This window comes from Gavia stellata, chromosome 10, assembly GCF_030936135.1.
Source record: "Gavia stellata isolate bGavSte3 chromosome 10, bGavSte3.hap2, whole genome shotgun sequence".
In the NCBI taxonomy this organism is placed as follows: domain Eukaryota; kingdom Metazoa; phylum Chordata; class Aves; order Gaviiformes; family Gaviidae; genus Gavia; species Gavia stellata.
The window spans coordinates 4,002,191-4,025,088 of record NC_082603.1 but is presented as its reverse complement, the minus strand read 5'-3'; the positions used below and the strand labels follow the sequence as shown (position 1 = coordinate 4,025,088).

Sequence of the window (22,898 nt, the reverse complement as noted above, 5' to 3'; positions counted from 1 at the left end):
AGTAGCAATAATATTTTAAATCCATTTTCAAATGCAATGATTAATATGGAAACTTCTTAATTGCAACTGCTGAATTCTTGATTTCTTTCCGTGTCTACAACTTTAAGCTCTTCTGAAATCACATCTCCAGGTCTTTAGTGTTAGACTTCTGAACGAAAGCGGATGGGAAGATGCCAATCTTCCCATTGCACTGGCCTTCTAACCAGTCTTCGTTCACTGGAAGATAAAATTGGCACAATTTTTGTCACGTTAGGGATGTGTACAGGAGCATAACAACCTCCACGTGCTACAGACAGGCCCGAGATCACCCTTTCAAGGTTTTCTGCTGATAAATAGCAATGCTAAAGCCTGGTAGAGAGAAGAAATGTGGAGGAAAGGGGCTGAGGGGGAACAAGGTAGACAGCAAAGTTGTAAGGTAAGAAAAAAAATACACTGCTAAACCAAGGTGGGAAAAGTAGATTAAAATAGACACCCAGGGGCTCAAACTGCCTTGCATTCAAGACAGTGGGAACAAAGTGAGTGTGGAGAGCAAGGAAATGATCTGGGACCTTGCACTGTCCTCTTCAAGGTACCAACTAAAGTGTAGTTTCACCTGCTGTTCCACGTTCGTCTTAAAAAGCATAGTATTTTTTTTTTTTTGCCTTTAAAACAATTTCTGATGTCTTGGTTTCACTCAGGCTCAGCTGAGGAGGGAAACGGATGCCCTGTGCAGAGTCTGTGCCTAATTCGCCCGACTTGGGCTCATCTGCAGCTTTTGCTGGAGCACAATAGCCCTGTCCTCCCTGCTGCGCGTTCTGCGCAGGCTTGGAAGGATCCAACTCAAAAACACGTGCTAGGTCTTGCTGAGGTTTAGTCTGTATTTAAGCCTCAATTCTCATAGAAGTGCTAAAGACTAATATGAAAGAGGCTGATGGAAGACAGTACCCTTAAAAAGAAAACCAGACAGAGAAAGGTGCCAGGTAAGAGGAATGGGAGAAAGAGCATTCTGGGCTGTAACTCTGCCTTTGTTCCTAATGTAAGGCATGGTGCGGTGGCCAAAATGAGGCATCTCCTTTAAAAAATAAACCGTGATCAGTAAAGTTAAACACAGCTCAAGTGAAACTCTCCCATCTTGAAACTGTTTGAGGAAGGGGGTGGCAGAAACAAGGGTGTGATTGAAAATATGTTGGAGGAAGTGTGTGTAATGCTGCGACTTGGGTGGGAATCCCATGGTAGAGCTGGAAGAGCTTTGCCTGGGCCATAGCACGAGGCGGTTGGGGCGGAAGAAGGCACTTGTAGAAAGCAATCTTGCAGACTTTAGGTCCTGCTTGCCTTGTGGCTCCAGAGAATTGGCTGGTAAGCTGAAAACCCTGTCCTTCATCAGCGGGATGCAAAGCAGAGGCTGGAAACACCTCAGTAGGTTGGCTTTATTTTTTTTTTTTCTGTCTTTCATGGGGATGAAGCAAATTTGCCCTGTGAATCTGGAAACTGGAAGCTCGGTGACATAGCTCTTAGCGATGCAAGGGAAAGCAATGCTCGTATGTGTCCTTAGGTTGTCCTTTCCCCTGGCTTCCACCCACCACCTCATGCTCCGTGCAATCCCTGCAAGCTTCTTTTCTAACCTGCCTTGTAAAGTGCTGGCATTCAATGCAAGCTTTAGCGGAAGTGCCCTGCAGCAGAAATCTGAGCAGCCTCTTTTCCATCTAAAGGTAGAAACCTGCAACTTGCAGGAGAAGAAGTTTGCTATCGGTGAAGGCTGCCTGAGCCAGGCTGTTGCTCTGCAGGTCCCCAGCATGAAACAGTTTGCTTTGGAGGACTGGAGGATTTGGGAAAAGAGATCAAAGTCCCTAGTGAAGCTTGTAGGCTCCACGGAAGAACATGCATCCAGTGTCTGACCAAATACCGGAGTGTTTTTGGTCTGCACGGCAGATGTTGGGAACCCACAATGTCCCTCCCTTCCCCTGTTGCAGAAGGAGTGCGATTACCTTTGGATAAAACGAGTATCACATCTCCTGCCTGAAACTCCAGGTCTTCAGGTTGGGTGGCTTCGTAATTGTACTGCGCTACCACTTGGCTTGGTCCTGTCTCCTCCGGCATTGCCTCCTGCAGGGACTCCTCTGGCTTGCTGTCTGGTAAAACCCCCTCTCCCTAGGGCAGGAAAGAAGCTGGTAAGGACACCTTTTGGCTTCTCCTTTTTCTTTGTACCAGGCTAAGAGAGACAAGCTCTGCTTCTCTTCTTCACCCCCCTTTGCTCCTTTGCCTTTCAAGAGGTCGCTGGCTTACTTTGCAAGCCCCTGCGCTCACGGCAAGGAAAGCAAAGGCAATGCCTGCTTTAGTTCCTTGCCGGGAGCGGGCAGAAGAGGTGGCCGCCACCGCTAGCTGTCACTGACCTCGGTGATGTCGCACCAGACTGTCAGACAGTTGTCCTTGCTCTGGCTCCAAGCCGCCTCCAGGTTCTCCGCGCTCAGAGTCACCAGCGCTTGGCTGCCTGTTGGCTTGTACCTGGGCGTGCGGAGGACGCGGGGTAAGGGTGGGAGCCCTGAAAACACGGCTCCTGCTGTCCGCAGCGGGCAGGGCCTCACCTCAGCTGCACGTGCTCGGGCTGGAGCTCCAGTTTCTTGCAAACCAGGTCCAGGAGCTCTGTGTAGGGGAGGCCTGGCTCGACTTGCAGGGCAACCGTGTATTTGTAATGCACCTTGAGGATGTGGGGGCTGGAGACGGCTGCTTCAGCCTCCTGCGGACAATAAACTGGATGTCAGAGCTTGCATGGCTTGGTGAGGACAGGGAGAGGGACCGGGGCATGGAAACAGCAGTTGCCTGAGTCAGTTCTGAGCTGCAGGGCATCAGCTGGCTGCTGGTCAGGGAGACGTCTCTGCCAGCCTGTGCCGCCTCTGGCACTTCCCTCGGGGCCGGTCAGCGGTCGTGCCACCCAAGCTATGGGTGGGCCGGTGGCTGGTTGGCAGCCCTGGGCTTGTCCCAGGGGAGAGCGCGGTGATGGATTAGGCACTTAGTGACCATTTTGTGGCTTCTGGGTGACCCAATTCGAGGTGTGTCTGCTCCCCAGCCCCCTCATTCTGGGTTTGGTTTTTTTTTTTTGAGTTGGGATTGTTGTGTTTTCCCATCTCTCTCCCCAGTGTGACCTCCTGATGTGCTGACCCTGCCCAGGAGCATGTGCTTTACAGCCAAGCTCTCTCCTGTTTCTCCCTTCTCAAGTGCCACAGGTCAACCAAGACGAGAGGCGTACAAGGGCTCTGCCGACAGCCCCGGGTCCAGCAGGGAATGGATCTGGAGGAGACCTCCCAAAAAGCAGCCCTGGTCACCCAGTTGGGTCTTGATGACCTGCTGGCCTCTAGCCCCGTTGTTATGCTTTGGAGAAGCTCCTGAAGGATGAAAACCTGAAACTCTCCCAGGGCCGTGGTGCTCGCCGGGCATGCCGGCACCTTTCAACACGCAATAAATGCAGGTTTGTAACATGGACCTCAGGGTCTCTGTTCACAAGATGTTACCTTGGCTGCTTCTCTCGGCTGCGTCGCAGTAGCAGGAGCATAGTCTGTGGAGGAAGAAAGAGGTGGCTCAGCAAGTGGGACAGGGCAAGCAGTGCTGCTCTGCGCCTAAATACGCATTCAGATCTCCTGCAGCCCTTCTCCTTGATACCCATCATTATCTGCAGCAACACCAACCAACCCTGGAGCCAGCAGTGGTCCCTTCAATGGATGTGGCATCAGCTGTGATGGGACTCATTTGTAAGATTTAGATACACCTACTGAGCAGAGGTTTGGATTCTACGCCTTCCCTCTTAGAGGGACAGGAGCTTTAGGGGTGGGTTGTCTTTCCTGGGTGGATTTAAAAAAAAAAAAAAAAAGTAATACACAAGTTGCTGGTTTTAGTGTCTTTGCTCTTCTGGTCTCCCCAGGTCTACACTGAAAACTGGAAGCAGTCGCTGGGGTTGTAAAACTAAATTCAGACCTCCAGGTAGTGCGATTCGATGCAGGTTTGTCGGTCTCTTCACAAGGATCTGCTCTACGTTTTGTTAGTGCTTTGACAGGACTGTGGTTGTTATGGGAAAAGACAGAATTACGTTGTTGAATACGGTCCTGCTGCTAGATCTGCGATGGCTTTTGGTGCCATAAAGATGCTCTTTGAGGTTGTTGGGTCCCTGAGCTGTTTGCCCTTAGCTCCCGTGAGCCACAGCCATCTTCTGCATCAGCTTTACCACTGGACTGCCTATGGGGCTGTTCTGCTTGGGACACGAGCCCTGCCCTGTCATTAGTAGTCTTTTGGACCACCTTTCCCCACCGCCGACTGGCTCAGGCCCACCTCAAAGCAGGGGTCTTGGCAATTGGTTGTCCACATAGCCCTATTTTTTTTGGCAGGTTGGCTGTCAATAGCCAGAATAAACTGCAGCAGGTTAACACCCATGCGCTACGGTCTCTGCACAGTGATATTTTCTACCCCAAATGGGTTTTTCCTGCAGGTTCCTACCTCCAAGCCACCGCCTGATGTTTTCTAGGGAGGACAACTCGCAATGCTTCCTCCCAGCGCTTCGTTTCAGCTTGCTGAAACACATGCGCTCCCCAGCTTTAAACCACCATTTTGGACCATGCACCGGAGCACTCCCACCGCAGCATGGCTGCGGGCGGCAGCGCCCTGTTTCGGCTTCCCAGTACCCTGAACCAACTGTGCTGGGGGCGGTGGCCCTGGTGCTACCATCCCTGCCCCAGGCCTCGGACACTGGGCAGCATCGGCCAGGAACCCCCTTCCCGGGGCAACCACAGCTCCTTCAAACCTAGCCCAGCTCACAGCGGCACTAAAACGGTCGCGGGTGCCCCGCTATGAAGAGAAGCCTGTAAGGAACCTTCTACTCCAAGACTTGGACAAGCTGGGTCGCTTCCCCGTTTCTATCCCCAGGCCCTTTTTCCCTTTAGTCACTGTGCTAATTAAGAGCAGGGAGGGACTTGCTTTCCTCGGGGACCCACGTGCTCTGTTTTACTCCATCCTCAGCACTGCAGTTGCCGTCTCTGCCTCCTACTTTAATGACTCTCCATCCTTGACTGCAAATGGGCCCGGGAACGAGATGGAGATGAACTCCAGCTCTGGTCTCACAGCGTGAGGACACGGCACCGAGGAGACAGTCTCAAACCTGCTGCCGGGGTTTTGCCCCCAAAGCACGCCCGTGCCTTCAGCTCCCCTCACTGACCTGGTGCCGGCCGCCGCGGCTTTTCTGGAGCGGTGGAGCTGGGTGGCTCTGGGATCTCGTCTTCAGGAAGGATTTCTTCCTGTGCCAGATGGGAAGAAGGCAGTGCTGTCAGTTCCACCCTTCCTAAGGGAGCTGGGGTGCCGCTGCCTCGTGGAACCCCCCCTCCAACCCACTCTTTTCCCAAGGTCTGTTTGGGGTCTTGAACTGGGGAGGGGTGACTTTGCGACCCCTTCATCTCATTGCCAACCACCACCCGGGGGGGCCATCAACGCAGCATCTGCCCAGGTTTTGCAGGTCTCTGAGCTCATGTTGAGGTGGCCGTGATCCAGAAGAACCGACCCCAGCATTACGAGGGGGAGGGAGTTGCAGATCTGGATCCTGCTGGAAGGCCTGGAATAGGTGGTGGGTGAACATGTGGGCATCTGCCCTCCCCAGGACACCATCTCCTCCGGGGCCTCCTCACCTGGATGTGCAGCTTGTTCTGGAGCTCCACGGGCTCGAGGTAGTTGCAGGGGACGATCCCAGTCTGCGGGGGAAGGAGAGACGAGTGGGGATTCCTTGGCAAGGAGGCAACCCGCTGCTGGAGGACGCAGCTGAGCTTGTCCTTGCCCTGCCCTGAATCCAGGAGAGTCCCCGAAGCTCGAAGGTTAGTTGCTGCAGTGAGTTTCACTGAACCCTGTGGCCTAAGCCGGGGTGGACATGAGGGACTTAAGTCAGAAAATCATTTAGCTGCTGATGGCAAGGCTTTGCTCTCCAAGTCCTCTGCAGAACCTGACGGCGTCCACCCCATCGTCCGCCCCATCGTCCACCCCCTCCTGCCAAGCACGCCCCTGGTACCTTTCCGTTGAACATCACCGTAGCCCAATTGTCCTTCTCTTTCTTCAGGACAAAGACAATGTTTCCCGGCAGGACCTGCAGCTCCTCGGTGGTCTCGGGGATGAACTCGTACAGGACACGGTGCGGCTGCCCTTTGAGGGCCCTGGGTGCGGGAGCAGCAGCCGGATCAGGAAGGTGAGCGATATCCTTGTTTTACTTTGTAGGGGGAACCCAGAGCTCTGTCGTCTTGTTTCTACGATCCCTTCCCTGTCCCCCCTGAGTTCTGGGTGCTGGCTGGATGCTCAGCTGCGATGATGCGGGATGGTGTTGGACCCGGCTGCATGGGTTAGCAGCATTGTCCATCCTCCATCCAACTTACCTGAGGATTTCTGGGGTCTTGGGCCTGGGTGGAGGACCAGAGGCCTGCCAACAAGAAGACAAAAAGAAAATTATCAGTAATCTGGAGGATTTCAGTTGCTTTGCAGAAATGTCCTGCAGCCTTCTACCACACCTGCCATCACCCCTATGCGGTTCCTTCCTCCCTGAGCTGGTGTCAGGTCGGATGATTTGAACCCAAAGGGAGTTTTTTGCTGCTTTGCAGCTGGCTGTGCTAGGTTTTCGGCTCTCTGCCACCCTGATGCTCTTTGTGCCGTGACAAATATCACTGGCTTTGCTCCTTCAAATGAGCAGTTTCCAAATTCTTCCACTTGCGGTTGGTTTTCAGAGGCACAATCCTCTTTTCACTCGTGATTTTGGTTTAAGCAGTAAGTTGTGCTTTCCCATATCTTCCTATTATCGTACTTGTAAAATCCTCAGCTGCTTTAAAATCCGTCATCGTGCTTTACCATCTCTCCTACCTAAGTAATCTAAGGTCTCTGGTGGATTTTTATCAACCCTCTGAAGAAGCTACTTGAAATAGTCCTGACTCCTGCAGCGAGGTATCCACACTTGGCTGTGTTGAGAAGAGTATTTTATCTTCTGTAATGGTGCTGTAGGCCACAGCAGCTGCGCTTCCCCGTATCCTCTCAAAAAGCTCCTGTAAAAACTCTCGGGCACCTTTAGAGATGGCAGGATGCTGTTACATCATCAGGAAAATGGCAATGAAAATGTGAAGGGCTTCGGGAACTGGGAGGAGGGTGGAGAATTAAAGCAAAACTGCTCTTGCTTCTCTGATGGCTTGAGCTGAGACAGATGAACCCAATGAATCTTACAGGGAGGGTCTGCAGCAACGGCGGGGGCAGACGATGTGCCGCCAGGCCGCTACTTCCCTATTCAGCCAACTGGATTAACCTCAACCACAAACGTAGGTGGGTTTGGGCTGTGCTCTCTGATGATGGAGAGAGCAGCTGAGATGTGGGGGCAGCGTCCGCCTCCTCCCCGCGGCAGTAGCAGAAAGTTCACGGTGATGATGCTGCTCTTTGCTCCCCACTGTGAGCCAGAGCCCTCGGCACGCTGTGGGATGATACCCACCCCCACGTCCTCCTGGACTTTCGCCAAGGATGCCGTTCATCGGTGGTGCCTTACCTGTGGTTGGAGTGGAGCAAATCCTGAAAAATCATCCTTGTCCACCACGGATGCCACCACCTAGAGCCAAAGACAGACAGGTAGTGACTTGGTGCTCGTAGACCTCTCTCAGACCTCTGATGTCCACTCTCCTCCTTTGCTGTTGGCCAAGCCAAGCTCCTCAGGTTGAAGAGGGGCTGTGATTTTAGGTTGAGCATCTTTGACTACAGGCTGAGTGCTTCTGGCACCGAAACTTGCCTCTCAGCCGTGGCAATGTCTCAGCTCTTAGCCTCAACATTACTGCAGTTAGAGTCGCTATAACCTAAAAGTTTCCCTTTATATTTTAATCACAAATGTTAAAGGGAGTCAAAGTGCCCAACTCAAGCCCTTACCTCCTACAGGCAACTCTAAACATCGTTTAGAAAGTTCATAAATGTTTATGTGCAAGTTTCTGGGGATCCCCTGACACCCAAGGAGCTGCTTGGCTCTCCGTCAACCGCTTCCCCAGTGCCTTCACAGCCCACGGGTCACTTTCCGGGGAGCGCTGCCTCCCAGGACCTGAGCCCACGGGTGGCATCCCAGCGCTTGGGTTTTGCAAACTCACGGGAGAAAAGCTTGCTTGCTTATCTGAGCTGGTAAGCCCTTTTCGAATGGAGCAGGGGAAAAACTGGAGGTCATTTGTGGGTGTCAGGTTTTAAATAGCTTCTTTTCCCCTCCCTGAAAAAATCTTGGCTTGACTTGAAGCTCCGGTGGGACCTTTCCAGCTCGTTGCTGACTGACTGTCCCTCGTGTCTCGCTAAAGAGAGAAATTGAAAATAGGCCACGCTCTGCAGAAACATGCTTTTAGCTCCTCTGTTCCTGCAGACTCCCTGTTTCCCACGAGAACCCTACATGCCATCCCTCCCTCCACGCCTGAGGCATGGACCAGTTTCGTATCTCTGGCTGCCCACCAGGCAGCAGATAGCAGCTCAGAGGGGTGGTGAGAGGGTGGTCAGCAGCTCTCTTCAACCCACAGGCTTGGCCTGAATAAATAAGATATTTCTTTCTTACCATAGCTTTTCCCAGGTAGTCCTTCTTCTCCAGCTGAGCCACTTGCTTTTCGTTTGGTCTAAACAGCTTCCCTGTGGGAATGGCCACCAGCTCGCAGAGCTTCTGCTTCTGTAGCACAGAGAAGTCACAGCGCTCTTCAGAGGTGAGAGCAGGGACTGCTTAATGTCCCCTTCCTTCTACCGCTGGGGTTAAGGTCTCTCTCCATAAAGTCAAAACACCACCGTGACAGCCCGACCCCAGCCCTGGCACAGTCCATTTAACCCGGTCTTCCTGTCCCTGCCTCCCCAGTGACCCAAAGCTCTTCCCACCAACTCATGTCTCAGTATGACACCCACATTTTGCTCAGCCCACTGCATTCTTCTCCTACTCTGCTAAAGCCGTAGCTAAAAGGTGGTTTCTCTGTCACTGGGATTTTTCTCCCTCCTCCCTGCGGGGCTGCTGTGAGCAAACGCGGCGGCTGTAAGACCTGCTCCTTCTTACCAGGATGGCTTCCATCGCCCTGTCGATCTTGTTGTGCTGGGGCTCGCTCTTCATGTTCATGGCCAGTGTCAGGTGCTCCTCAGCTTTCTTCCAGTTCTCCATTGTGGCGTACACCAGCGCGATGTTATAGAGTATCTGCCGGAGGGATGGGAGCAACGAAACGAGCTCTTAGAGCAGCCGGACCCTTTGCCAGGACAGCACAGAGCACGGCACCAGCTTGCTTGCTTTTTTCCAAGGCAAGAAGAGAGGTTGGTTGTCTTCTTCTTAGATTGCTTGAGATGGTGAACAACCCTTTGGGATCAAAACCGCCAGTCGCGTCTTTCTCACCTCACAAGCAAAGAGCCTGTACCGCAGCCCCAGGATCTTGTAGTCGATGAGCTCGTTGCCTCGCAGCTGGGCCAGGGCCTCTTTGAAATCCTCGATGGCCTTTTCGTGGCTGTGGAACAGAGGACAAGGGCGTCACCACCTCGTGGTAGCACTCCGGCTGCCTGGTACCCCTCGCAGGTGCCTGTAAGTCTTTACTTAAACTTGTTTGAGTTTAGTTGGGTCTCTTCTATCTCCTCGTAGTGGTTTTGGACACCCCGGGGGGAGGAAAGATGCTGCAAGGTTGGTGTTAATCCCAAGACTGCAGTGCTGATGAACAGGAGCCTGTTTTACCTCGAGGGGTTGCGATTTGGCCCCTGGGGTACCAACCCATCTGGGGCCATCCTCAGCCGAAAGCTGGCATCTCCGTAAGCGGCAAAACTGAAATATTAAAGCTCTCCACTCACTTCTGCCTCTGGTAAAACACGGTCCCCCGCTGGAAATAAGCCACTGCCAGGTGCTTGTCGCAGCCGATGCTCCGGGTGAATGCCTGCGTGGAGGTAGGCGTGGGGCAAAAAGGGGGTGAGAAGGGAAGATTTTAAAAAACTGAAGGCGTGGAGCGGTTATACCTGCCCTGCTTTAGCCGAGGGGTCTGAGCTGGGCTCTGTGGGCTACGTCTCCCTACAGCGTTGGGTGCTGGGTGCCTGTACCGGCCTCCTGATGTTTTTTTGAGCTGGAATCATCTGCTACTGCTCGCTCGGCAGCTTAGTGCCCTGTGGTCACTTCTGGGAGGGAGAAAGCACAAGTAGCAAGCCGTGCACCTCTTCTGCTGCTTCGCCTCTGATTCACCGAGAAAACAGGTTCAGCAGGAACAGCCCAGGGGTGTCACGCTTCATCCCAGCTTCAAAAGGCCCCGAATCCTTCCCTTAGTCCGACCATGGCCCTTAATTCCTCCCTTTCCCACTGCGTCCATCTGTCTGGCAGGTCTGCACGCAAACTCGCCGGTGCCTGCAAGCCGGGTAGGGACTGTGAGGGCTGTACCTTACCTCCTCCGCCTCGGCCAGCTGCCCCAGAACAAGGTGGATGCAACCGATGTTAAAGCAGATTTTGGCAGGGGGGTTCTGGACGGCCGTGAAGGCATCCAGGGCTGCCCTCCACTGCTTCCCGTCCGCTGCGCACACCCCTTCTTGCCACAGCCGGATCGTCTCCACCAGGGACATGGCGCTGCGGGAGCAGGACGCAGGGTCCCCGGCCGCGTCGTGGGTCTCGCCCCTCTCCTCCTCCTGCCTCCTCGGCCTCTCTCCAGCTCCCTTCTGCCTGTACTTCTGCTTTCCCCGCTGCCCGTGTCGCAAACCTGGCAGGAAATAGCCTCACTCACGTCAGTGAAACGCGGCCCCGGGATGGGGAAGTGGGGCAGAGCTGCCTCCGCCGTAGCGGGTTTCCACGCTGAGCTGCCACGGGTTGTGTGCCAGGTCCTCGCCCGCAGCTGCTCCTCACCTCGTCGGATTTTGCTTCTCTGGGTTTTTAATGAAAAACCATGGGTTTTATCAGCTGGGTGGTTGATCAGGTCAAATTTAGGGTTGCAAAGTCACAGGGTGAGTGCTGCAGCTGAGCCCGTTGTGCCCTCCAAAACGTGGTCCTCGATGGAGGTAGTTGCTAAGTGGTTCCCACAGGCACAGCTGCCTGCAGCTGAGCTGGGGCTATCCTGCCCGAGCGAGAAGGTGAAGTACAGCCCAAGGCACAGCCTGGGAAACCTTTTGTCCTGCCTGTCCCCCGCCACGTTGCCCCGGTGAGGAGCTCCGCTGCTGGGGCTGTGCGGAGCTGCCCAAGGTTGGGGCTTTGGGGGGCAGCGGCCGTGCCGCGCCGCGCCCCAACAGCGGTGGTAACTCACGCTCAGCCCAACATCACTTCTGGGGAGGTGTTTTATGTCCAACGGAGTGTAACCTGGCTCTGGAGCGCTGCTGGGAGGACAGAGGGACGCTAAGCATGTGGCAGCCGCGAAGGCAGTGGCGGCAGGGGTCTGACCTGCTGACTCAGGAGGTTTGGGGCTGGGTGCTCTGCACGTGGTTTCCAAGTAGTTTTGGAAGTACTTTGCCTCTGCCTCATCTACTGGTGATGCGTATTTTGTAAGAGCTTAAAATGCGTCAGCGAGACTTGACCCTCGTGCGTTTACTCGCGCTTCTCCAGCAAATTACGTAGTGCCAACAACAGGAGGAAGGCTGTGGAGGAGAGTTTTGTCCGACTTCTGCTCGGGAACAAACCTTGCTGGAGAGCGAGGACTTGGTTTTCAGTCAAAAGTAGGACCGGGCACATCCTTGAAGCTCAGGCTCTCTTTGGTTCTCCAGTTGTGCTCTTGGCATCCCTTTGCACCCAGCCGGCTACCGTGGGCTTCCCACGGGAGTGTGGAGGAGACTCTTTGACCTCCAAAAAAGCAGCGGGAAATGCAACCAGCCGAAGTGATGCTGAAGGAAAGGGGTGGGAATAACAACCTAGTGAGCGTGAAAACACCCCTCTGAGACGCCTTTTCTCATTCCCTTTGAGGAATGGGAGAGCCCATCTCATAGGAAATGGTTCACCTTATTGTAGGGATAATTTTCTGCTCATTTAATTATCTCAGTTGGCACACGGGTAGGGTCAGGTTGATCCCAAAACTGGTACAAGGGGAGCTGGAGGAGGATGCGAACTCACCCCTGTGACAAGTGTTGGGTTTTTTTTTTCTTGTGTTTCACAGAAAGGTGGGTTCTGAAAGATGTGGGCACAGCAAATGCTCAGAGCAGCTGTCCTTCGGCTTGGTTATTTTTAATGTAACATTCAAGCAATTTCAAAGCTGTGATAAACACACACACACACCCCCCCCTTCTAGTAAGAGTGAGTCTCTTGTTCCTCTTTGTCTTACCAAGTTGCTTTAGCAGGCAAACTTGTTTCTTCTGCGTAACGTCCAAGAGGAAGTGAGTAACAAAGATGTCACCATCTCCCATGTGAGATTCTTGGAATCCAGCACAAACGCAGATCGCCAAGAGATGGGTAAGAAACAGGTAGAAATGCCCCAAATCCAGCTAAGGTGCAGCAGTCATTTTTTTTAAGTTTGTGAAGCAACAGTATGCAAGAGTTTATTATCATGTCTGGAGAGAAGAGCCACAAAAAAAGGCTGATCTGGGCACTAGAAAACGTTACACATGAGGAAAAGAGGGAGGGGATTGATCTTGTTTGGGAGGAGATGTGTAACGCAGGAGTGGAGGAGACTGACTGTGTCCAGCTCAGTCCCTGGAAGGCAGGTCTGAGCGCTCTCTGTGCACAGGACCTGATTTTTTTTGGGGCTCATTCCCTAAACGGTGGGAGGAGCCCGCAGGAACTCTTTGGCCAAGTGATGGATGACTCTGAGCCCAGGGCTTGGCGGGGGCTGCAGCTCCGGGCAGCGGGAGGACAGCAGTTTCTCTCGGCTGTTACAAAAGCAGGATGTGACTGAGAAGGTGCCGTTGCCACATGCTCCGGCCAAAGGCAGCGGTGGGAGGTTTGCAAGGGAGCCTCAGAAGCGCTGAGCCTTCCGAGCAGAGCTCTGCAGACACTGTACCCCTTTCAGTAGGTCCGATCTGCATGTAGACTGTTTTTCATTGAAGGTTTCCTTCTCATAATAGGAAGGGAAATATGTTTTGCAAAATGAAATTAGTTAGGGATTTTTTTTTTTTTTCTTCCCTGCCCATCTTCCTCCATTATCCTCTTTCGAGTGATACGGCACAATGGGTTTCTAACACCCGCTCTGCCAGGGTGAGCGGGGATGAGGGCGGCTCGGGGCCCGGAGCTGCTGTGAGATCAACTAGATTTACTTTTTACCTTCCTGTCCATCAGTTAACAGAAGAGATGTCTTCCTGCAAATCTCACTCTACTTACCCCCACGTCAGTGCATGTCTTTTAGCACATCCCTGGACACAGATGCAGAAGATGTATACATTTTGTAAATGTTTCGAAATATAACATAGCCTAGCCCGAGGGGAATCTGGAGAACCTTAAGATCGCCCTTCTTGTTGCCTTCGTTTATTTAATGCCACCTAGAGGTAGCTGACCTGCTTTGACATCAGTTGTTTTGGAAAATATTTTTCACTTCTCTGGGATTACAGCTTTTTATTAATTATTTTTTTAAAAATGAGGATCGCTTGGTGTCTTAACCAAATTCGGACCAACAGAAGGGAACAGAGAAGCCAACACACAGGCCCTGGGAGAGCTGTTAAGGACAGAGCCATTGCTGCACGTGGCCAGGAGGGTGAGGCTTCTGTACGTACGTATGGTTAAAACCTGGACATTTTCTGTGGTCTTTGCAGCAAGGCCAGGTCTTCCACTTTGCGTGGCCAGTGCCTCCTGTTGTGCCCATGTTCTTCTGAAGAAATGAAGCAAGAAAAAGGATCCTAGGAAGGAAGGTCGGAAGGGCACCAAACGGTTGAGGGGTAACCAGGCCAGTTCCTGTCTGCGCTGAGGCCATGGGGTGCTGTGCCCCTTGGGGGGGGGCGGGCGGTGGGGTGAGACAGGCTGGGTGACAGGGCTCTGCTGCCCTGCTTGGGAAGGCACGGCTGCTCCAGCTGCGACGCAGGGCTGGCTGCCCACGCTTGCCTGCATCTGCAACACGTGGCAGATGCGGCTGTGCGGGTCTCGGGCTGTCCTGGGGAAACTGAGGGAGGAGGAGGTGGGATGGAAAAAAAACAGGTTATTACTGAAGCTGTCATCTTACTGATTCTGCAGTGAAATTGGTGCATCAGGAATGCTTTGGTCTGAGCCTTGTGAAGTGCTTAAATTATTACTAAAACCAAGGATTAAATGTTTAATCTCTTGGGGGTGGGGCAGGCAGAAAGACAAACAAAAGCCCAACTGTGAAACCAGGAGTTTTGGTCCAGACAAGAACCCTGCTCAGCCGTTAGTCTTTTTCTCAGGAACAAAAAAAGGAAGCAGCTAACATTAACAGTTGTGATGATCTTGCTCTCTGGCTACAATTTGAGTGTAGGCAGAGACGCCTCTAGTAGTTCTGCTTTGGAACATTTCTTCTTGTTTAAATACCTCACTGAAATAATCTCGAGTTTCTAGTTGGATGAAGATGCCCATGTATTGTCATTACGTACAGGTACAAATAACCGCAAGAAAGCAAACCTATCAAGAAAAATAATGGAGGGAAGACGTTTTAGGGCTTGCTTTTTTACGGTTGTCCATCTTTGAATAGCAACCTGCTGAAAATAGTCAAAACAGTTAACTTCAAGGCATTTCAGACACCGAGGAAATATTCAGTGACGATTTATTGTCTGGTCTTTATTATTATTACAAAAAAAAGCAGATATCAAAAAACAGCAAAGATTTCACAAGTTCCCCAACAGTTTTACACAACTCAACTGCAGTAAAATGGTGAATGTAAAACACGTATTTCAGTCCTGGCCCTAAACCTTCAACGGTGATCTGTGGTCTGGGATGCCCTGGGCTTTCCTAATTCTTTTTAGAGTGCTCCTCTTCATTTTGGAACCCGATTCGCCCACTAGCTAACATGCTGGGCCACAATGCAACAGGAATGTGAACCGTCTGGTATCCTTTAAGACCCTATACATCTAGAAAACAAAATATGGGAGTTCTGCAAGGATGGCGTGGATACCAGTATGCGTTTCTCGGGTTACCCCAGGCAGCCACTTTGTGCTTGACAAAATCAAATCACTTTCAAGTTGCTGAAAGGTGATTTGCTGTGTGAAAGCTGCTTTTTCTTCTTCTCTTCAGGATCTTTGCTCCCCAAAATGAAGAGAGTTCACTGGGCTGGGCTCCAGCGTAAATGGACCATCAACCTTTTAAATTCTACCACCCAAACTGCATGACGGACAACTTCATCCTGTTGTGACTTTCCCACTGCGGACCCAGGATTTGACTGACCACTAAGAACCTGAACAGGCCGTGAGATGTGAGGTTAAGGAAAATACTCAGCTCTCTGGAATGGTAATTGGGGTTGGAAGGGAGCTTTTGCTTTCTGCCCTATCCATGGCTGTAGGTTCAGAGGTTGACCAAAGGAAACATGGTCCAGTTACCTATATTAATAGCTGCCCCACTTCTCAGATACAGATCTGCATCAAAACACTGCTTGGGTAGCGAAAAGAATTAAGACATTGCCCTACGTCCCTCAGCATTTGCTCAGAAAGTCAGGTCCAAATCTGCCATAATTATACACAAATGCAAATCATCCTAAACATGAAGTTGTATATGTCACTATACGTGTCACTGAAATGTTTGCGAGTACCAAATATTCCTGTTAGAAATAAAATTGCACCTTCATAATTCTCCAGAATTTAACAAAAAAAGAGATCACGATATGCATTATTTGTCAGGTATGAAAGAAGCAGCGAGAAGGCAAGCTGAGAGACAGGCGCTGCCCACAGGGCAGCAATGGCATTTGGTGGCTTGGTTTTTGTACCAGCATTTCCCACGCCGTGGATGGCAGACAACCTCTCGCTGCTGGATTTAAACCGTTTTCCTGGCAGTCAAAACACGGACGATGGACCCTACACCTCCAGCAGCCAGGGCCTGAGAAGAGAAACAGGGCAATTAACACCAGGTCAAGATAGCTGAAGGCTGAAACAACGGCTGATCAGAAAGGCTTCCTGACTGTAATACAAATGAGCATCTCCCCGCTCTTTACATTAAAAACGAAACTCTCACACTCAGGGTGCCAGGAAAGGGTGATCGCATTTGCTTTGAAGACAGTTATTTAACAGGCTTTTATTTCCCTGTATAACCAAGTTGCAAATTTTGCTTCCCTCTAGAAAGGAAATTCTACTTCCATCCGCTTGAATCACTGGATTGAACCATTTTGTTTGCCTCGGTCTAACATAAAACCGAATTTTAGCTGTAGAATCTTTACCCAAGGAATCAGAAGAAGTAGGCACACGAGCTCGCAGGACCGTACCCTTCTCGCAGCGTGAAATATGGCATTTACCAGACAGAAAGGCGGTTCTTACCAGGCTCGGTGAGCGTGCCTTGGACCCAAGAACCTGCTACCAGAGATAACTCAGGTGAGAGCACACCCTGTAAACGCACCTTCTCGTGCCACTGCAGCAGCACAGCGCTGCTGTTGTCAGAGGGGCTCTCAAAGCCTTTGTAGATGTACTTCATTAGCAGGTCGACACCGTTCTTGTCCAGCGACTGCACCGCCTTCTCAATATCGTTGGCTTTGAAAGAGATGAGGACCTTCAGGACAATACTTTCTGCACGATCCTGTCAACAAATAAGGAAGGCAGAGATACATTCATTCCCGTATGAGGTGCGTTCAAATATTACTCATCTCTCCAACAAACAAAGCTACATTTTTTTTTTTTTAAAACAACTCTAAAATCTGTTTGAATAGGGCAGTTTGTGCACAAAGCTTGTGATAACAATGTGTAACAGGTATGTCCTCCCAATGATAAACAACATAAGAGTTTAATGCGTTTGTCCTGCTCTAGGTTTTCTGCCCCTCTGCTTGTGTTTGCAATTCTCCACCTATTTACGGAGGTTACGGCTAAATAATAAATTTTCATATCGAAACTCAAGGTCTGGCAAATTCCAAAAGAATTATAAGAATTAAGTACTTGACAGGCCTCCCTTGTCACCAGAGCCTCTTCCATACCTTTGTGCTCTTTAAGGAGATACAACTATTCTATTCCATGGAAATGCTGTTGGCCAGCCTGGAAGAGCTGACTGCTGGAAGCCATGTATTTTCAATACAGTCAACTTCTGTCCCAGCCACACAGGGTGCAAACTGGCAGCATTAATATTTTGCATTAATAACCATTTGCAAGTTCATCTGGATGTCATTTCAGGCCCAGGAATGTGTGTGGCATGATTACAGCGGCAGATTAGCCATGTAATCAGCAAAAAGCAGCTCTTCCTGTTCATCCATCACTAATTGAGGGAGGATGAAAGAAAAAGGTCTTGGGTTTGTTGGACTTTTGAGTAATTCCATTATACAAATACTCCAAGCAGCTTCCTTCTTCAGAAATTATGGATGTTCAATTTAACATCCCATAGCCGCTTGGCTTAGCGAGACCTCGCATGAAGAACTGTAAGTAAAAACATAAAAGTTCCATGAGATCAACTAAAAATGAAGCCAAACATTAAAATTCAGTCACTCTGCCCCCTTCAATTCCACTGCCTTCAAAGTGCATTCTTAAATACATCAAGATGGATCTAATGGAAAGTAGTAATTAATGTGAGGACAAAGCTGTTCAGCCTTTTATACAGCACTGTCTGTAATAAACAGCTGGATCTCAAAACCCTGTGAAAACCCTCAGGAAAGGGCTGGGGTTAGGTGAAATACCTCCCCCGGTGGCCTGGTGAGCGGCACGGAAACGTGCCCGTGGGACTCTCCTCAAGCAGCGAGAAGAGACCTCTGCAGGCACTCACCATCTGGCCAGTTCCACATCTTATCTGCCTGTTCCTCTCGTCACTGCAATCATGAGCCATTCAAGGTTTATTCTGGGGAAGATTCAGAAATACACGCATGCAGCAAGCTCCTATATTCTGTCACAGGGGGAGTGCTTGCATGTTCTGAGGTTTTAACAGCTGAATTTCGATTGGATGCGATAACCATCAGTTCTTCCTTTTTTGTAGGTTCACGGTCTGGCTGTGCGAGCAGAGTTTCCTTAGTCAGAGGTGACTACTGCTGCTGTGGTTCCTTGATCGTTCAGTGCCGACTACATCTACGTGCCGCCAGGTCTGGATCAGGCGCAGGCACCCGGTGATGTGTGGAGTTAGCCAGGGCACGCAATATACAGCCAAGGCATGTAGGAGAACACACAAAACCTGATCTGGCACTAAGTTGAAGATATGTGGACGAATGACATCCACGCTATGGTATTTTGAACAAGATTAAAACAGCAGAGGGCACAGATGTTTTGACATCAGGGGATAGCCTAAAAACCAGCTTTCTTGGTGTCCTCAAAGCAGGAGAGGGTTGGGGGGGTAGGGGTTATAGAAACAGGAAAGGATTTTTAAGGAGTAGCACATGAGTTTTAGCTAGTATTTCACCTTCACTGCCTGGTTCTTTGTGTTGATAGGAGGGTTCTTCAGAGCCGCCTGTAGTGCAGCCATCATATTCCCTGTGCCAGATAGTTAAGGACCAGACACACATTTGGAAAGCAACAGAACCAGCTCCAGGACAGGGATACTTGTAGCTGGCTTACGCGTGACTGAATATCCTTAAGGTTCAGCAGATGCAACGATTCCCTCAACAGCTACCACCGATTACAGCGTAAGGTAGCAATTATTAGGCCGTTTGAGGAAGGAACAGCACCAACAAGCTCTACAGTACCAGTCTTGGAGAATACTTTTAAGCCCTCCGCTGAATGAGGACCCGAGTAAAAGAAATTATTCTCCACCACTTCTGCAATTATTAAGCCTCGAGAATAGGCCTCAGCTCAGCACATCCACCTCTAACAGCCTCCAGGACAGTGACCCAGCAGCCGCTGGTGGGAAGAGCCAGCCAGCCGGGGAAGGCGGCAGTGGGAGCGGGCACACCGAGCTCTCCTTTCCGCCCCAGGAAACCCCCTTCCACCATTCCTCTCGCCCCCCGCCCCGCCATTAGACACCTCCCAGGCAGGGCAGCCCCGGGCCACTGCCGCCTCTGCAGTGAGGGAGAGGAAGCGGGGCCGCCTTCCCCCTCTCAGCCCCGCGGCCCCGTCAGCCCCTTTCCGCCCTCCCGTCAGGACACGGCCGGGTCGCCCCTCTCCGTCCCTCGGCGGCAGCGCCGGGCACGGATATTCCCATACAAGGCAGCCCCGGCGGCGGCGGCGGCCGCGCCCGCTCTCCACCCGCCCCACCCCCCCCCCCCGCCGCGGCCGCTCCTGAGGGGACTTTTTCCTGCCCGGTGGCGGAAGGATATTGCCTCAGACACGAGTCCACCTCGCCCTCATCGGGCCCCGCTTGCCCGTCGCCTCCTTCCTCCTCATCCACGAACTTATTCTCGTCGTACTCGTCGACATCCACCCGGCGGAACCGCGCCGACGACACCGTGTGCTTCGCCATGGTCGCCCCACTGACCGCCGCCCGCCGCTCCGCGCAGGCGCTCACCGCCCCCGGCCGCCTGCCCTTCGGGCGCATGCGCCACCCACGTGAGGGGGGGTGGTGGTGTGCGCTCTGCGCAGGCGCACTGAGGGCAGCCCCCCCCCATCCGCCCCGCCCGCGGCGCGCGAGGCAAAGAACGGCGTGGAAGGCGTGGAACGGCGCGGAAGGCGAGCCGCGATTGGTCGGCCGCGAGTTGCATAATCCCCCGAAGGGGCGCGGTCTGTCGCCACGGTTACGCGTCCACGCACTCGCGCCTGAGCCGTTGCAGAGTGCAGGCGGCTGGCGCTCCCGGCGAGGTGCGAGGCGAGTTTCCCCGGCAGATCCCGACGGCGAGCTCTCCCTGCGGAACCGGAGACGGTACGCAGCGCTGCCCAGGAGTACCTGTGGTCCTTGGGCTCCTTTGCAGATGGGTACAAGCCAGGCCAGACCCCGCCGCCCCCTCACGGGCCGGCTGCGGGCACGAAGAGGGGGTCGCAAGGCCTTGTGCCAACCTAAGGCATGCCCCGGGCTTGGTGTACGGGGTTTGGCTCTGGCCTCGGCGGAAGCCCCGGCTCAAACGCCGCTTGGTCGCTACACGAGTTAAAAAATAGCGTTGGTTTTATGTTTTCCCAGCACCAGAAAGGAACCACCCCCGCGCTCCAGCGCAGGCTTCTGCCATGGGGTTAAGTTAACGGTGTATCGGAGAGTACAGAACGAGTACCATCTAATTCAAGAAAGCTTTTCCAAAAAAGCCCCTAGGTGTTGTGCGACTAAGGGATCCGGTGGATTCTAGCACGTCTCCACCTCCGTTACACCCCCAGAGGCTCAGAACAACGTTTGAGTTTCCCCATGGGATCGCCACCACTAAAGTGAGGGGTGTTTAAGGTCACGCTGGGAAGCAGCCTCCTTTTTTTACTCAGATAGATGGTAGTTGTGACCACAAAACCAGTAAAAAAGGTGCTGAAGCACTGACTTCTACAAAACTAGCCAGTGTGCCTATTCACCATTAATATTACCCGGGAAGGAGCCCCTGGTTGCTGGGAAACAACACATTCTTGATTTCAGTTGCCCCATTCTTTAAAACCCGTAGTATAATAACAAATATATTGCATCACAAGGTGAAAACACTGCTCTAAATGATAGGATTTATTTTTTTTTCCTTTTCCAGTTATGCTTGGACTGTGTAGATCTGTGTTATCTATATTATCCTATTAGACATTTCTTACTAATTAGAAAATTACACAACTTTGTGAGGTTCCTCTTAGTGGAAGGCAGCAGCCCTAGGAAAAAAAAAAAAACCACACCCACACGTATATATGTGTCTATAAACCACCCTATTATTAAGGAAACAGCTGGCAGGAGAACTTTATTCATACGTCAGCCTTACCCGCAGAATCACCTTCTTGATAGAGGAGGAATTTGGGCTATGTCATGTGTTCCACCCAAGTTGCCTCAGCTGGGAAGCTACAATCAGGCTGTAGTTGTGGTTGTAGCTTGTAGACTGGTTACATTTTTCTGGTAGAAATTGGCTTGAAGGCAACAAATAAATTAATCGCAGGAGGTAATCAGAAGATACTGAGGTTTTGGTTTTACTGCTATGGGTTTAATGTTTGAAAGGTATAAGACTAAAAGAAAAGCATGTTTTCTTCATCATCAGTTATTTGAGATCCACAGTTATCCTGTGGGCTAATTTTTGCAGGAGGTGACTTTATTGGCGGGGCTTTTTTGCCACCCGTGATCTCAGCTTTACAGTCTGAAAACGGTTCCATTTGTGTCATCTTCAGAGTAGGTGTCTGCCACTTGGAAACCTTTCAGAATTACGAGTTTCATTCAATTATTCCTTTGGCATTTTTAAATGCCTTACAACATTTTTAGGTTTGGGATATAGATGTTCCCTCCGGAAGGGCAGAAACACACCTGGGAAAAGCACCAAGTGGCTTTGAGACATGGGAGGCAGTAGACTGCCCTTCATCGCTTGTAACGGCTGTTGGGAGGCTGGGCTAGGAGAAGAAAAGGACTTTATTTTCCGCTGCACAGCAGGCTTTCCCTGCATTGCTTGTGGAAAGGCTTTCCTACGATACGGTTTCATTCCTGCTAAGCTGTTAAGTTGAGGTGGATTTTGTCCATCTGCTAAGGTTCTTGACGGTGGAGTCGGGTGATAAAGGGTTGACCCTGGGATGCCGGACACAAAATTGCAGAGGAGGTACTGCCGTGCCCCCCCCGGCAGCCTCTGCAGAGTCACCCGAGGCCACAGGCTGGAGAGGCTCCGCAAAGCTTCGCGGTTCCACACGGCCGTGGGGAAATGGTCCTCAGTGTGATAAAGCCGAGAGAAATAGATGCAGAGAGTGATTTCGGGGTACTTCAGCAAGAAGTTGTAGATTTTACTCACGCAGCAGTGGTAAGCCTCATTACAAGGAGAGTAATTTGCATAGAGGATGATGTGTCCGATGTCCTCACAGGCGCCTGTAACTGCATCCAGATAACCAGCCACCTCAAACAGCATAGATTCTGGGTGGTTGTCTTGGTCAGTACAGTTTGTAGCCTGGCCTTTTTGGACTACTCTGCCCGAGAAGCTCCTCAGTTCGTAGAAGAGAAGGTGTTCGTTTTGGAGAGTTGCTGTAGATCTGTACGGGAAGCCAAAGACCCTGTGAAATTCTCTGTAATGGACTCTCGCTTCTTCACCAGTCCGTATGTGGTAGGGACACTTAGCGCAGATGTGGTTCTGTCTCTGCCAGCAATAGGGCTTCACCACAGTCCCCTGATTAGTCAGATATTCCTGGAAAATGGTTTTCTCTCCTGGATTCATATTCTGTTGAAAAATCTCCCTCTTTATGTGCTATATAGCTGATGGTCCTGAATGAAAAGGGAAAGTAATATTTTAATTTAACCCTTCAATTTGTTTTGCTTTTAAACTGCAAAAATAATGGGGCGTAGCCTCTTAAAATATGTAACGAAACTTGTAGCAGGACATAGGAACTTGTCGGTGACATAGATTACAAAGCTCTCTTGCAGCCTGGGAGCATTTTTAGTTTTCACAAACCAGCCTTTTTGCTAAAAACATGAGTAAAAAAAATATTTCTCTGCCTTCTGCCCTCTTACCCTAGACAGGAGAAACTGCATAATAAAACCAGCCGTGCTTTTCAGGAATTGATTAGCAGATGAGCCTTATGCAATCTGGCAAAACAAACAAGTAAACACCACCAAAAAAAAGAAAAAAGGTGTAATTACCATCTCAGCAGCTCCAGCTCAGGGTAATAGTAAATATTTTTCTGATTTCCTTCACTGGCTTTTTAGGATCGGTTCAGTGTTGCCACTTGAGTGAATATTGCAAGCTTTCTTTTCAAAATGAGGGGGCGAAGAAGAGAGGCACTATTGCCTCCCCGGTTTTAGCAGTTCAGCTGTAGAAGGATCTTTCCCAAGTGTGGTAACTTTGCTCCAGCTGTAATGGTGACGGCAGGTGGGCTCCTTTAGGTGTTTACAGGTGCCGAGTGCTAGGAGACGAGAATATAAACAGGATTTTCTTTTGTACGGCCAGCCA

The 22,898-nt window shown here is 51.2% G+C and overlaps 3 protein-coding genes across 7 annotated transcripts; all 3 read right to left on the bottom strand.

Moving 5' to 3' along the window:
• Positions 1–103: 103 nt before the first annotated feature.
• On the bottom strand, positions 104–10,548 carry NCF2 (neutrophil cytosolic factor 2). 4 transcript variants are annotated; one of them, XM_059821926.1, is made up of 16 exons: positions 10,375–10,548; positions 9,796–9,878; positions 9,353–9,461; positions 9,026–9,160; positions 8,546–8,653; positions 7,517–7,576; positions 6,372–6,415; positions 6,014–6,155; positions 5,640–5,702; positions 5,548–5,557; positions 5,173–5,257; positions 3,171–3,186; positions 2,562–2,719; positions 2,370–2,481; positions 1,965–2,127; positions 104–216 (listed from the first exon to the last, which is right to left on the bottom strand). In XM_059821926.1, exons 1-16 carry the CDS (start codon positions 10,546–10,548, stop codon positions 119–121), a joined length of 1,560 nt encoding a protein of 519 aa, XP_059677909.1. In that variant the 3' UTR covers positions 104–118. The 4 variants fall into 4 exon arrangements, with proteins under 4 accessions (XP_059677909.1, XP_059677910.1, XP_059677911.1 ...); XM_059821927.1 differs by lacking the exon at positions 8,546–8,653; XM_059821928.1 differs by lacking the exon at positions 9,026–9,160.
• Positions 10,549–14,586: 4,038 nt separating this feature from the next.
• ARPC5 (actin related protein 2/3 complex subunit 5) lies at positions 14,587–19,351 on the bottom strand. Of its 2 annotated transcripts, none has more exons than XM_059822011.1 (4): positions 19,200–19,351; positions 18,347–18,428; positions 16,379–16,555; positions 14,587–15,865 (listed from the first exon to the last, which is right to left on the bottom strand). In XM_059822011.1, exons 1-4 carry the CDS (start codon positions 19,340–19,342, stop codon positions 15,803–15,805), a joined length of 465 nt encoding a protein of 154 aa, XP_059677994.1. In that variant the 5' UTR covers positions 19,343–19,351; the 3' UTR covers positions 14,587–15,802. The 2 variants fall into 2 exon arrangements, with proteins under 2 accessions (XP_059677994.1, XP_059677993.1); XM_059822010.1 differs by having other exon boundaries at positions 18,347–18,419.
• A 1,843-nt stretch (positions 19,352–21,194) lies between these two features.
• APOBEC4 (apolipoprotein B mRNA editing enzyme catalytic polypeptide like 4) lies at positions 21,195–22,166 on the bottom strand. The gene has a single exon (XM_009808128.2). The coding sequence runs from the start codon at positions 22,164–22,166 to the stop codon at positions 21,195–21,197; it is 972 nt and encodes a 323-aa protein (XP_009806430.2).
• Between the last annotated feature and the right edge of the window lie 732 nt (positions 22,167–22,898).